The following is a 12,895-nucleotide window of genomic DNA, read 5'->3' as shown; positions in this document are numbered from 1 at the left end:
ATTGTCTTTGAGACTAATATCAAGTTATTTTCAGGCCTGGACCTAATCTCCTTCCTCTTACACCTCAAAATAATAATTCTCTCTTTTTTCAGATTATAAAGGTTTTTATATCTATGGGTGTTCACGTAGGTGCCCAGGCCAAATTTTAAGAAGAACAATTGCCCCTCTCTGCTTTTCAGGTTAAGCTAAGCTGTGCAAAATTGTCCTGATGCAGTCTGAGTTTTGCAGGCTTGCAGGGCAATGGCATTAGCACACTTTATGGGTTCTCCTGGGAGCAGCAGTTTCAGAGGTGAAGCCCACACAGGATGTAGGGGGAACTCCAAGGCTGGTTGCTTGTTGCTTGCTGCCAGTAGGGCAGGAAGCTCCTTTGGCCTTTGTCTCTGTCTGGGTCATTTGAGGCTGTACCCTACATCACAGTAAGACCTGCACCACTTCTTGCTATGTGACCTTCAGCAAGTTCCACAGTCACTTTGACCATAATGACCATTATCATGATACTCCCATAAGTAAAATGCTTTTGAATACCTTTATAGACAATTCTGGGACGATGCTTTGTTGAACTTTTTTTTTTTTTCTGATGGATTAACAAACTATGTTAATCCATCAGAAAAAAAATGAGAGCAGATTCCATTGGTTTGGGTCCAAATATCATCCTACGGTTTGTATGTTAAATCTAACACAACTGTTACTATTAAACTTAGCAATTTAAAACTAATTGAAAAAGTATTTCAGCACTTCTTCTCATGGGTCATTTTAATTCATGATTTACAGTATCTGCCATTTGCTTTCCTTCTTATCATTTTATTGCAGCAGAACCCACAAGACAACCAACAACCAAACGGAGAAAAAGGAAAAACTCTACCAGCAGCACTTCCAACAGTAGTGCTGGGAACAATGCAAATAGTACCAACAGCAAGAAAAAGTCAGCTGCTGCAAACCTGAGTCTATCAAGTCAGGTACCTGTAAGTCTCACTTTCCTTTTAGGCCTGAATCGCTTACGGTGCTTTAATTATTTCCATCCATTGTAAAAAAAGGTGCATTCTTGAGCCAAAGCTGTCACAAGCAAAAGGCAATCTTGCACAGTGTGCTGTGGAAGCTGGGGAATTAGTAGAGGTGTGAAGAAGCTTTAATGCAGGACCCTCAAACAGAAGTATCCTGAGGGTCAGATGTGATTTTTTTAAAGGCCTGGGCCAGTTCTCCTTTCTGTCAGGGGGAGTTTCTCCTCTAGTGGTGGCACTCAGAGTAGGCCTCGTGTTTTTAGACATAGCATGAGCCTTGCAGACTTCATCTGCCGGATGCTAAGCGAGGATGTGTCCCAGCGGAGCAGGACAGCTGTCCCTGAGGAAGCCGCTGGTCTCTCTGTGTTAGTACCTGACCTCTAATTGGTGCCAGGTTCAGATGCTGAACAGGAACAGGTTATGATTTAACTTACCTGCAGAGCTTGTCTCTGTCCAATCACCCCACTTGCAGAGGGTAGATTCTCTGGAATGTGTCTCTCAGCTTATCCCCCCTGCTAGCTGTAACTGTTGACATCCTAATTGTATCGGGAAACACCAAATCATTTCCAGAGTATTAACTGTATCAGCACATTAATAATGTCACATTTACTGCCTTAGTCACATATAGGGGTAATCAGACCCCAAATTGTGACAAAGTGTGCCTTAGTCAATAAGGAGATAGCTTATGCATTTTAAAGATTGGGAAATTAATTTGATATTATAAGAAGCATAAAGTCATATCCTGGGAATAACATGCAGGTATTTTTATTGCATTTCTGGTCAGCAGATTGGAAGGGGTTAGGTCTCCTCTGAAACCTGACAAAGAATATCGCTGTTTTGTTAGCACAAAGCAGACACTTCCTAGGAAGCCTGAATACCCAGATAAAAAAAAAAAGAGTAGACTTAACACCAGTGACATGAAATGAAGATTTTTGTTTAGCAACTGATTTAGCAATCCACTACTTTAAAGCTTGGGGTTTCAGGACATTAAACTCATATTTCCTCTTTTTCATATTAAAATTTTATCATGGCTCGCATCCCCAGAGTCAGATTCTTTCCCTAATATAGGCATCTCTGTGTTTTTCTGGCAGCACAAAGCAGTCAGAAGGCTGACTACCTGATCTCCTGGTGGCGGGCACCACTCTGCCCCAGACACTGATGGTGCCTGCCAGAAAAACCTTTGGATCAATATTCAACCATATTTAAGAAAAAGTTGCAAGGAAGTGCAAAACCAAGCAACCAGCTGTCTCCAACTTTAAAAGACAGTAGAATCATTTTCTGTCAGCTACACCCTGGACCACAGTCTGACCCCCTGCCTCTCTTCAGCCTGCTCCTCCCTGGAGAGAGGACTTTTGTTGCCTTCAGTGCTAGCTGTGTGTACTTGAATGTCTGAATGAGACTGAGCCCTCTGATAAGTTACCTGTCACTCCTCGATATTGAAAGTAACTTCAGGTGCTGAAGGCTACTCCTGACAGATGAAGTAGCCAAGGCTGCTCTTCTGATGGAGATGATAGTTGAGCATCTGAGACATATTGGTGAAGTTTATTATGATATGAGGGATGGACTTTTTAGCCTCCATTTACTTTCAGGATGTTGCATACTCAATGTTTTTCAATATTCTTTGCTTTCTGTACCAGAGTAGCAAAATGGTCCAAACTCTTTTGTATGGAGGATCAGGTTCCATTTTTAGGACACTTTTCCTTTCCATCTGCAAAGGGGAAAATGCTTAGCTGTTCGATTTGACATACTAACAGCTCTTCCCATCTTCCCCACAGCAAAGATAGCAAACCAGATGGAATTGATGGTTTGGCCACCCTGTAGAGTAGACAGAACTCAAAATAATTTTAGCAGGAGGATATTTCGGTGTAAAACTATTCAACGCTTTTCAGCTTAATAAAGAGATGTTATCCCACACTTCTTCAAAATTATGCATTCTTTGAAGTGGACCTTGTTGTCATTGCTTTCCGAAGATAGCTGCAGGTAGCAGTGACTTGCTTTCTGTTTCTTTCCTATAACTGTAGCTTAAAGTGTATCATTTAGTAGTTAATGTTTGGTTTCCCTTACATGCAAGAAGACAAGAGATCCTTGAACAAAATTTGGCAGTTTTCAATTCACTAAAATATTCATTTGGCCATACAGCTTTCTGTGAATGGGGCTTTCCTGCTCAGTAGAAAAAAACCCCACCCTACTGAAATCATTCACTTTCCATGTTAAAAGCATTTCCCCTCTCCTTATTAGAGAAGAGGAATGGAATCTTCTATCCAGATGGCTCAAATAACCAGAGCTACTTTCAGTTCCATTTTCCTCATCCTCATCTCTGGAGAGCCCTACAATGAGCTCATATCTATATCAACCCTGGATTAATATGAGGGCCTGTATTCCAACTTTCTCTTTTTCTCCAATGATTTCTTCCCTGCCAGCAAAGTCAGTCCCTCCACCAGAATCACATCTAATTTTCTGTCTCTTTTATGCTTCTGTGTTGTTTTAACTTTGATAGTAAATTAATCCTGATTAAACAGTGTTTTCTTGTTTTCTTAGCCTCTGTTCTTTGTGATGTTTCTTGGTTTAGGACATTAGTAATTATTCCATTTTGCTCTTATATTAATGCTGTATGCACTCTGGCAAATATGTGAACTTACCATACTCCTCATCCACACTTCTCACTCACACCATTAACTTCTGTTTCTTTAATGAGGTCTTCATGCCTGGAGAGGTAAATGTCCCACATTTAGGATAGCGTCCAGAAAACAGAAGTACCATCAGCTATGGCAAAGCTTGAAACTTCAGAGTTTTGTCATTTTCTGCACAGCCCCTTCCAGCTCTTCAGATAAATACATTGGGCTGAGCAAACCTTGATTAATGAGGGAATGTTCCTTGTCACATAGATGTTCTTCGACTAGTAGAAGGAGGAGGTTGTGCCATTTCCTCCACCTGCATTATTTTCTGATCAGTTGTCCAGGTAGGGACAGTGCAGACAATACAGAGCCAAGCTCAGAAAGTGAAATGGCATGATTCTGTTTCCATGCATGGGTGAGGTTGGCGCTGCATCCTGAAGCTCAGTTGTTGAAGCCAAATCGATCAGTATCATTTGTGCTTCTTGTGCTGCCTTAAATTTCTTAGCACTTCCACAGAGCTGACACATTCTGATACATCTCTTACGGCAATCCATAAAACCATTTGAGGGGTCTCTGCTAGTGGGTGGGTATCTTCCCTCTCATCGGGAACTTGAAAATTTTCAGTCTCAGTCCATTCTCTTATCTGTAACTATTTTATATACTTCCTCAGCTGTGGTAAATAAAACAAAAAGTTTTGTCCTTTTGACAGTCACTTGCACTGTATTTTACCCATTTTCTCTTATGATGGTGGGATAAACAGTAGTTTCTGTGATTCTTTTGCTTCTCAGGCTGCTGATTGCAGACCTTCAGTTATCTCTTGTCAATATGACTCTTCTGGCCAAGTCCCTCATTTAATACCTTTACTATGTATTACATATTTCCTACATTCTTAACACAAATGCAGTTAGCCAGTGTGCCATGATTGCACCACACAGCTCATTCTTGTGTTGGCCCGTTGCTTGTCCAGTGATGCTTTTGACCCTAGTCCTGTAGGTGCCAAGGCAACACACTGTAGTGTGGTGGAAGTAGAACTAAGTACTGCTAAAGTCAGGAAAACAATAGCACAAATACAAAAATGTTTTTCTCACTAGAAGTTTTCTTTCTCAGGTCCTCATGGGTGCAGGCTCAGTACTGCCAGTGCTTCCCATAGATGCATTGACTGGTTTTAGTGCATAAAGAAAACAGACAGGACAGGGACCCAGAAACTGCAGTCTGCTCGGCTGCCTTAGTCTCAGCAGATGCCAATAATTTAAACTTGGATCTGTTCACATTCTCACTCACACCTGATCTTTGGAAGGCTCTTTAGGCAGAACATGGAGTTACCAGTTCCCACTTTCCTCTAGACAAAGAGCAAAGATGGGCAAGAGCACTTCTTCAAAGTTCATAGAAAACCTGCCTTTCTAGTGTTAGCCTTACCATTTTGAAGAAATTAGTTACCTATTTTGGGTATGCCATTGTCTTACCACTTACACAGTACTAATAATTTCCTCCAGTATTTGAAGTTAGCTGCAATATTTTCCCAAGACTTTGCTCAGTTTTCAAGCCTTCTTACTGGCTAAAATCATATTCCTTAGCATTTTACATGTTCTTCTGTTTCAAATAAAACTTTTTTGAAAGTCCTAACCCTTGTACTGTAGAGCAGTGATTTGTATACTGTGATCTTTGGATTAAAGGTATAAGCAAGGTCATCAGGAGGTGTCCATACAGCTATTTTTCCTTAAATATCACTCTCTGTTAAGTTTAATTAAAGCAAGGCACATTGGTCCATTTTCATATATTTGAAACTTGATAGCAATCCACAACTCTCACAGACTCTTAAGAACCATTGCTCTATGCTGCTCCCAGTCATCACCACAGAAATTAATAGGTGGATTTTGCTATCATTTACTAATGAAGATCGTGTTGAGTGTAATACTGTAAACATGAACCCAGTAAAATACCATGTGTTGGAAAGAATAAAGCACCATCACATGCCACTGAGTAAATGAAATATTCTTTGTTACATCCAGAGTCTTAAATAGAACCTCCTTGCACTCTAAGCAAGTGACATACCTCAATAATCTTTCTTTCTCTTTGTAGTTCTCTGTAAGCTCCTCAGAATCCAAATCCATAAATAAACCTGCTAATGTGGAAGGGAGCAATACAATCTCTTACGTGTTTCAGAAACGGGGTAGGTTTAGGTGGTTTGTAATGGATATTGTAGAACCAGAGCTACAGTTCCAGGGCCAGAGATAAGTGTCAGAAATTAGCCCATGTCTCAAAACCATGAAATTCAGAATCCAAGATTTAGTAGTAGGGAGATGAGAGAGAATAACTTTGTTTCCAGTTTCTGTGCTTTAGGCAAAACATTCCAAACAAGAACAGAATGTCAAGTTAACAGTGAGAATTATGATGAGATGTGAAAGATTTTTCTCTAGAAAGTGTTTACTCTGAAACCTAATTAAAATGTCATTTCTGTTTCTAAGGATCATTTCTATACCAATGTCAGTCTGATGTTTTTCTCATGGAAGCAGTGACCATTATGGGTGTGGGCAGCAGTGGGGCTCTCAGTCATTAACAATTTTTGTGCCAAGGAGCTAAAAAGTCAATTATTAAAATAATTACCACTAACACAATTCCATAAGAAGGCAAGCAGGAGGAAGAACCCTTCTTTTGACTTAGCACTTAGAGGCATGCTAACTGCTAAAACTAGTGCAACTTTCAGTCCTTGGAGGATGAGATGTGCTTGAATGATATACTTGAGAGTGCCAGGCATTTTAATTACCTTAGGCTTGTGAAGCACTGTTTGTCTACTTCTGGGAGCTGTGACAACAGAGCTAGGAACTGATCACGGGAACACACTGAGCAAGGCTACATTTTAACAGCAGCAAATATGGCAGGCTCAGGGATGGGGAATTTTAAGTGGCCCACCAGATATTTTTACCTCCAAACTTCACTAAGACATTGTTTAGACATAGAATGATCCCAAGTTAAAAAGCACAGTCACATAACTGGGCAGGGAAGAGCTAAATTTTGAGGCTTGGTATAGAAAAAAAAGATGAAACCTAGAAATGACAAGTCTGTTAAATAGAAGTGCTTGCATTTGAGTGTTGTACGAAGTGATCTCTGTGTATAGTTTACATGCATCAATTTTAGTTTGGATGGCAACTAGGGTTATTACAGGATGAAAGGTATGATATACATGAAAGTTGCTTTTTTGGTTATAAAATACTACATTTCTATCACATAAGGTAAAACAACCACTGCTTTATTTACAGTGCTTCACTACAACCATATTTTACTGTCATGAGACATTCCTTGACCAAAAATGTTGTTACTAATCACAGAGTAAATTAATAAGATTGAGTGACTACAGTCTAAATCTTTTTTAAGCTAATTTAGTCAAATATGTGCTACCATAACTAGGCCATAGCAGTGTGTGCTGCCATGCAAGAGACTAGGGTTTAATTCTTGGATTCTGCTTCTCACTCCATGAGCAGGAGCTAGGAGCACTCCAGAGCTGCAGCCTCAACCCTGGGAGGGATGGAGCCTTGTGTCATTCAACAGCAGTGACCCCCACTGGCCAATTTAAGGAGAAGCATTGAGGGGCTCTAAAAGGAGTCACTTCCAGTCCTCCTCAGAGGTTGGTGGTCATTGCACGGGATCTAGTGAGTGGAGGTTCAATGGGTGCACTCGGTGGGGTCTTCAGCTTTCAGTCTGAGGAGCAGAATCCTCTGGGGAGGAAACAGCATGTGCGCTTCCTGAGACACTATTTTTGCCTGATATAAATGGCAAGATTGTCAAGAATTTTTTTTCAGATGTCCTGTAACAAATGCTGTGATATCTATCTTTTAAATAGAATGAGGGAAAATTCCACTAAACACAATATAATTGTACTTCAATTCTCAGAGAAAGAGGGAGAGAGACTCGATAGCATAGAGGGAAAAACAAGTGCAAACTGTTCTCTCAGTGGGAGTCATTATACAAAAGGAATAATATTTGAAATGAACCTGAGAAATTAGAGGTGGAAATACTTAGAAGGTCATTGAACATCTCCCCATCGATGCATGAATGTTTCCTACCACAGATTGAGATTTTTTCCTGGCCTAGTGTTAGGTGACCTGAGCAGTAAAACTAGCACTGTTCCAAAGGGATTGTTAATCCTCAGCCTGCCATTATCAGGAACAGGAGTATTGTCTTAGCAAAGAGGATTACATTTTTGTTTACTTAGTGCCATCTTAGTACCCTAGTCTACATCTCCTCAGATTGGCCTAAAGTGATTGTCTTCCTTTCAGCACTTGCAGCTGTTAAGCATATTTCCCCTCCCAATCATTTAGTGGATATAATACATATTTAATTCTTTCACATGGCCTTCCCAGCCAGTTGTTGTAACCCCATAGTGATTTTTGATTTGCTTGTCCAAGTCTCATCCGAGTCGCTGACCTCTTGCTGGTATGGCAACAGAGAGCTTGAGGCCCGTCCTTGAGAATGTGGAAGTGAAAGGAACTGGTGCCACCCCGGTCTGTGATTCTGTGTTTCAGCCACTGTGGTCCTTTTTGCCTGCCATATAACACTGCACACTCACACCCAACTCGCTGTCCTCTGCCAGGTCTCTTTTGTCATTAATGTTCTCGCAGTACAATGGGATCCGGTCTGGTTCAGCAGTGCACACTATATATTGCCTGTTGTTTAGAGGGATGGGATAAATTAGAATAAACTTTTGCTTATGAACACCTTTAAAAGCTCTTTTAAACCTCTATGTCACAAAGCTCTGTGTGAGATTTTTTTTAACCAAATATTTTATGGATATATGGAGTAACAAAACAGACAAAATGAAGAAGAAATAATGTAACAATTTTCATATACTCACACATTTTTTACATAGCACAGGCTGAAAGTGTGACACAAACATTCTTTTTGTAACATGCCAGCCTTCACTGAGGGATATCAAGAAATAGTGTAAACACTTGCAGGCAATAATTTGTATTTTGTGGTGAAGGAAGTAGATATCTGATTAAAGAGAAACCTTATTAAATGCAAACATTTGTCTTCTGTTTGCTTTTAACATTCGTAAGGAGGAACAGATCCTTTAAAAAATGAATCCATTGTTCATCAGGATTCTTGGAAGGGCTTGTTAAATCAGCAGGAACAAAGCTACACATCAGGAATTACTGCACTTCTACCAAGCACTACCTGATGCCCTGACACCTGAGCTGCATGAAAAGATGCATCCCACATATTTCTTTAGCTGTTGGCACAGCAGCCTGATTCTCCCTTGAACAGAGAGAACAAGAGAGCTCTCTGGCTTTGCACCTTTGCTTTCCAATCTCAAGTTTGCACCTTTCTATCCCATGCTGCTTAGGGTTTTTGCAGCAAATCTGTGATGCACTGGAGTACAGTAGGCGGTTTACTTGTTTTCATGGAAGGACAATTTGTACTTAAAGCAGTGATTAGATGGATTCTTTCTTTCTTGCATGCTTTAGTTTCTGATGAGTACTAGCTTCATCAGTGTAATTATAATTAGCACTCTTCATCTTGCTTTTACGGTACCAGCTGGACAGATTGGTCCTCTTACTGCACAGATTGGCGGCAGGGTTGCCTACATGGAGTTAGGTGACAGGCACCATGAAATAACAGATGGTAAATTCAGGGCTTGTTGGCAATCAGCAGGTTTTTGCTAATGACTTAATTAGCTATGCAAATTGTCAAATCAGTGTGAACATTGTTTTTATCGAAAACTTTACCTAAATTAATTACCATAATTAAGTAGCAGAATGTCAAGTATATTGGATGCGTAAAAGGGCTTGGCTGGCTATGGATAAGAGAGTTACCATCTTTATTAGAGTTCTGTGCTCCATGTTTGAGAAGTCTGAGGATAAGAAATGTGATTTCTTTTAAACTACTTTTAAAATATGCCTATCACCAGGTTCCAACTGAGATACACCCTGGTGCCTTTCCAAAGAAAATGGTTCAGGAAGGATTTACAGGATAAACGCTAAATATTTCAAGGAGAACTTTAAAGACAGTTCCATAGCCTGTTTACTTGCTTAAAATCAGGCATATTTTTCAGCCTACCTGCTTTTCAGTTCTGGGGTTTCTGAGATCCAGAGCCATGAGCATGCAGCTATAGAGATGTGTTATAGTTTTTAATTAAATTAGAAATAAAGTGTAAGCCTCTCTCCTTGTTCCAATTAGGTGGGAACTTTTAACTCTGTTGTTCAAATGTCACAAAGTTAAAGAGATGCAAATTCTCTAACATAATTTTTTTAAGTTGATTTTTTCTCTCTCAAGGTTTCCATATAACAAATATTGGGTGCTGTTCACAGGATGTGATGGTGGTAGGAGAACCAACTCTGATGGGAGGCGAATTTGGGGATGAAGACGAAAGGCTTATCACTAGATTAGAGAATACACAGTATGATGCAGCAAATGGCATGGATGATGAAGAAGATTTCAACAATTCACCTGCACTGGGAAATAACAGCCCGTGGAACAGCAAACCTCCTGCTAACCAGGAGACTAAATCTGAAAACCCCACACCACAAGCTTCCCAATAGGTTATTCTGCAGCAGTGCCCGCTGTAAAGTACCTCAGTGGGTTATTAATTACTGTTTCACAGCATTCTTCAAAATAAAATTTAAAAGAAACACCTTTCAAATAATACAGTATCTATTTCTAAACTAAAGCTATCCAACTTTTTTCATTAGGGAAAACTCTTGTATAAACTTCCATATACATTCTTTGGAAGTATTGTAATACAACTAGATACTGGCACTGACCTCAATTAAAATAATTGAAAATTAAACAGCATCTCGTGGCAAATTTCTGACAGTGCATTTTATTGGAAGGGGTTGTTTTTTTCCTCATCAAACAATGGCCATATTTTAACAAGTCATCAGTGCTCAGGATCTCATTAACATAACTATGTAAAACTTTTTACAATTGTAATATATTTTCTGCTTTTCAACTTGCACCTGAAATTTCTTGTTTCAGAAAAAGATCAGCTTTTAAGGAAAAGTAATTTAAAGTAACTTTTGTTCATTCTTTAACTTTTCTTTCATCAGTTAATCATTTAAAGGATCCAGCATTTTTAATTTACATTTAGCTGATGCCAGTAGATACTCTATCCATCATTTAATAAAAATACTGAAACAAGAAATGTCTTTTTTTCATCAAAGACATGAGAAATATTTTTATGTGGAAAAAGACACCCAGTCCTATGAGAGTTTATGCTTTGTAAAATTGCTGTCGATCCAGATATTTTAAAGCCATGTAATCCATTAACTTTGTGGGCAGCTTAATAAATCTAAAACTTTTGTGTTTTTATTATTGTATCTGAGTTGGCTTTGTTGTTATTTCTTTTCATAGTATATTTCTTGTATAATATTTTTGTAAAGCCCTCATTTTTTGTTTTACTTTTTTGTTTTGTTTTGTTTTTTATTCCGGTGTATTTATGTGAAACTTTATAAAAGAAACTAATTTTTTCATTTACATATTAATATGTTCAACTCATCATGTAAAGACACAGTGAGTCAGTGTGTTATATAATACAACTGTATTTTATGTATGCTTTGCCAATAAGTGTGCCAATAAACTGTGTTAACAAATGTGCTCTTATACAATGCATTTACAGTTCCTTGTATGCACACACACCCATGTTCCGGATCATGCACCAGGGATTTCTGGAATTAGTGTTTCACTGAATTACAGTCTTTTTGCAGCTAAAGGGAAAGCCTATGGTGAGGTGTGTATGGCTTGCAGCTCAATTTGGTTTAATGCTCTTTTCCGAACAATAACGATGTGCAGCACCACAGGTGAGTTACAGCGGTGAGAGCCAGGCGTGAGGGAGTGCAGGGCATCCAGCCAGAGAAGCTCCATCCTGAACTTTGCATCCCTTGCCTTCCAGGGACAGGGCTTATTGGAGCGGGGATTTCCACTCTGCTGAATTCTGTCTGATAGCTTTATGATGAGTCCCTCAACTGGTGATGAGAGGATTTTAAAAATCCTCCTCTCTTTGCTTTGCTATCATATCAATTGTTCACGGGCGCCAGCGAAATCCCTGGAGTGCTGCAGCCACTCTGAGCACGGCCCAGCCTGCAAAGCCCCTCGGCTGAGCTGGAGGTCTGAGGCACACACCCACATACCCAGGCACCTGGGAAGCCCTGCAAGGTGCACCCTGAGAGTGGCAAACACAGGAAGAACTGTCGGCACAGAGATGCTGAATCTACACAATCCTGCCTTTTGTGCAGGGTAGCGGTGTTTTGTTCTTCCCAGAAACTCTACTTTCAACATTGCTGACATTGTAAGAGCAGCTGAAGAACTCCTAGGGTTTTTCCTGAGTGGCTGTATGTATACCCAGCCTAGGGAAATGTGTCTCCTTAGCATATATACGTACTTTTTTCATCATGGTTTTGCTGGGTGTGATTCTACCAAACAGGTTTGAAACTACCACTGCAGAAGGAATAGAAGACAAAGCACCCTGTGTGGCCACTTGGTTCTTGGTGACAGACAGCTCCCTCTCTGTCCCAGAAACCAGCCTTGGCCCCTGACGTGGGCCCACACTCCTGCAAGCAAAATCCTTGTTCAATGAATTTTGGCACCTATGGTACCCCTTGCAGGAAGATAGCCTAAAAGACACTCCAAGCTCTAGAGCACAAAGGATATCAGTTATTGAATTTAAAACTAGCCATATAATGAACATGGATAGACATGCTGCTCCTTTGTATCATTTTCAGAATGTAGGAAACTGTTTTATCATTCAGTGACTATATCAGCCCTGATTTTTCCATGTAAATAATTAAATTCACAATGTATTCCATTAAGAGATCTCTGGCTTCTATATAACCGCTATAACATTACAATTATACACTGTAATTCTAATGTTCAAGAACACTAATCATTCATATTACATCTCCATGAGCACACTCTAAAAGGCATTCCTTATTATTAATCTTTCAAGACTGGCACTGCTATTTCAATTTTTAAAAGATTTATGATGTCATATTACTCCTGTTGTTTCAGTAAATAAACACAGGAACGCTTGAAAAATGGGCAACAGACTCCTTGGAGTGCTGTCCTTGAATTAATCTCCAAGGACACTTTCTCCATATCTCCTCAAAATCCTCGTCTACAAGCTATCAATCCACCCTATTGTGGTTAGGGTGAACAACAGACACAGCTAGCTGATTTTATTTATTCACTTATTTATTCATAAAAGAAATGCCCAAAATGGGCCAGCTGGAAGAAGTGGTTGAGATGGACAGCAGCTGAACACGCAGCCTCCTTGCTGCTTCGCCCCGTGCC

The 12,895-nt window shown here is 39.8% G+C and overlaps 1 protein-coding gene across 10 annotated transcripts in view; it reads left to right on the top strand.

Annotated features, from left to right (window-relative positions):
• The window catches only part of LDB2 (LIM domain binding 2), a 213,342-nt gene extending 202,143 nt beyond the window's left edge, over positions 1 to 11,199 (top strand). For 3 of the 10 annotated variants that reach the window (XM_088056716.1, XM_088056715.1, XM_088056711.1), the window contains 2 exons: positions 811 to 962; positions 9,919 to 11,199. In XM_088056716.1, coding sequence (XP_087912842.1) covers positions 811 to 962; positions 9,919 to 10,149 — 383 coding nt within the window. In that variant the 3' untranslated portion in view covers positions 10,150 to 11,199. Of the gene's footprint in view, positions 1 to 810; positions 963 to 7,092; positions 7,236 to 9,883 lie in introns of all 10 variants that reach the window. The other 7 variants (XM_088056718.1, XM_088056719.1, XM_088056717.1 and 4 more) reach the window with 7 other exon arrangements.
• The last annotated feature ends 1,696 nt before the right edge of the window (positions 11,200 to 12,895 follow it).

Source organism: Pseudopodoces humilis, chromosome 6 (genome assembly GCF_049639895.1).
Source record: "Pseudopodoces humilis isolate 2021_Gansu_Grassland_sample_001 chromosome 6, ASM4963989v1, whole genome shotgun sequence".
Lineage (NCBI taxonomy): Eukaryota > Metazoa > Chordata > Aves > Passeriformes > Paridae > Pseudopodoces > Pseudopodoces humilis.
This window is presented reverse-complemented; position numbering and strand designations above follow the sequence as displayed.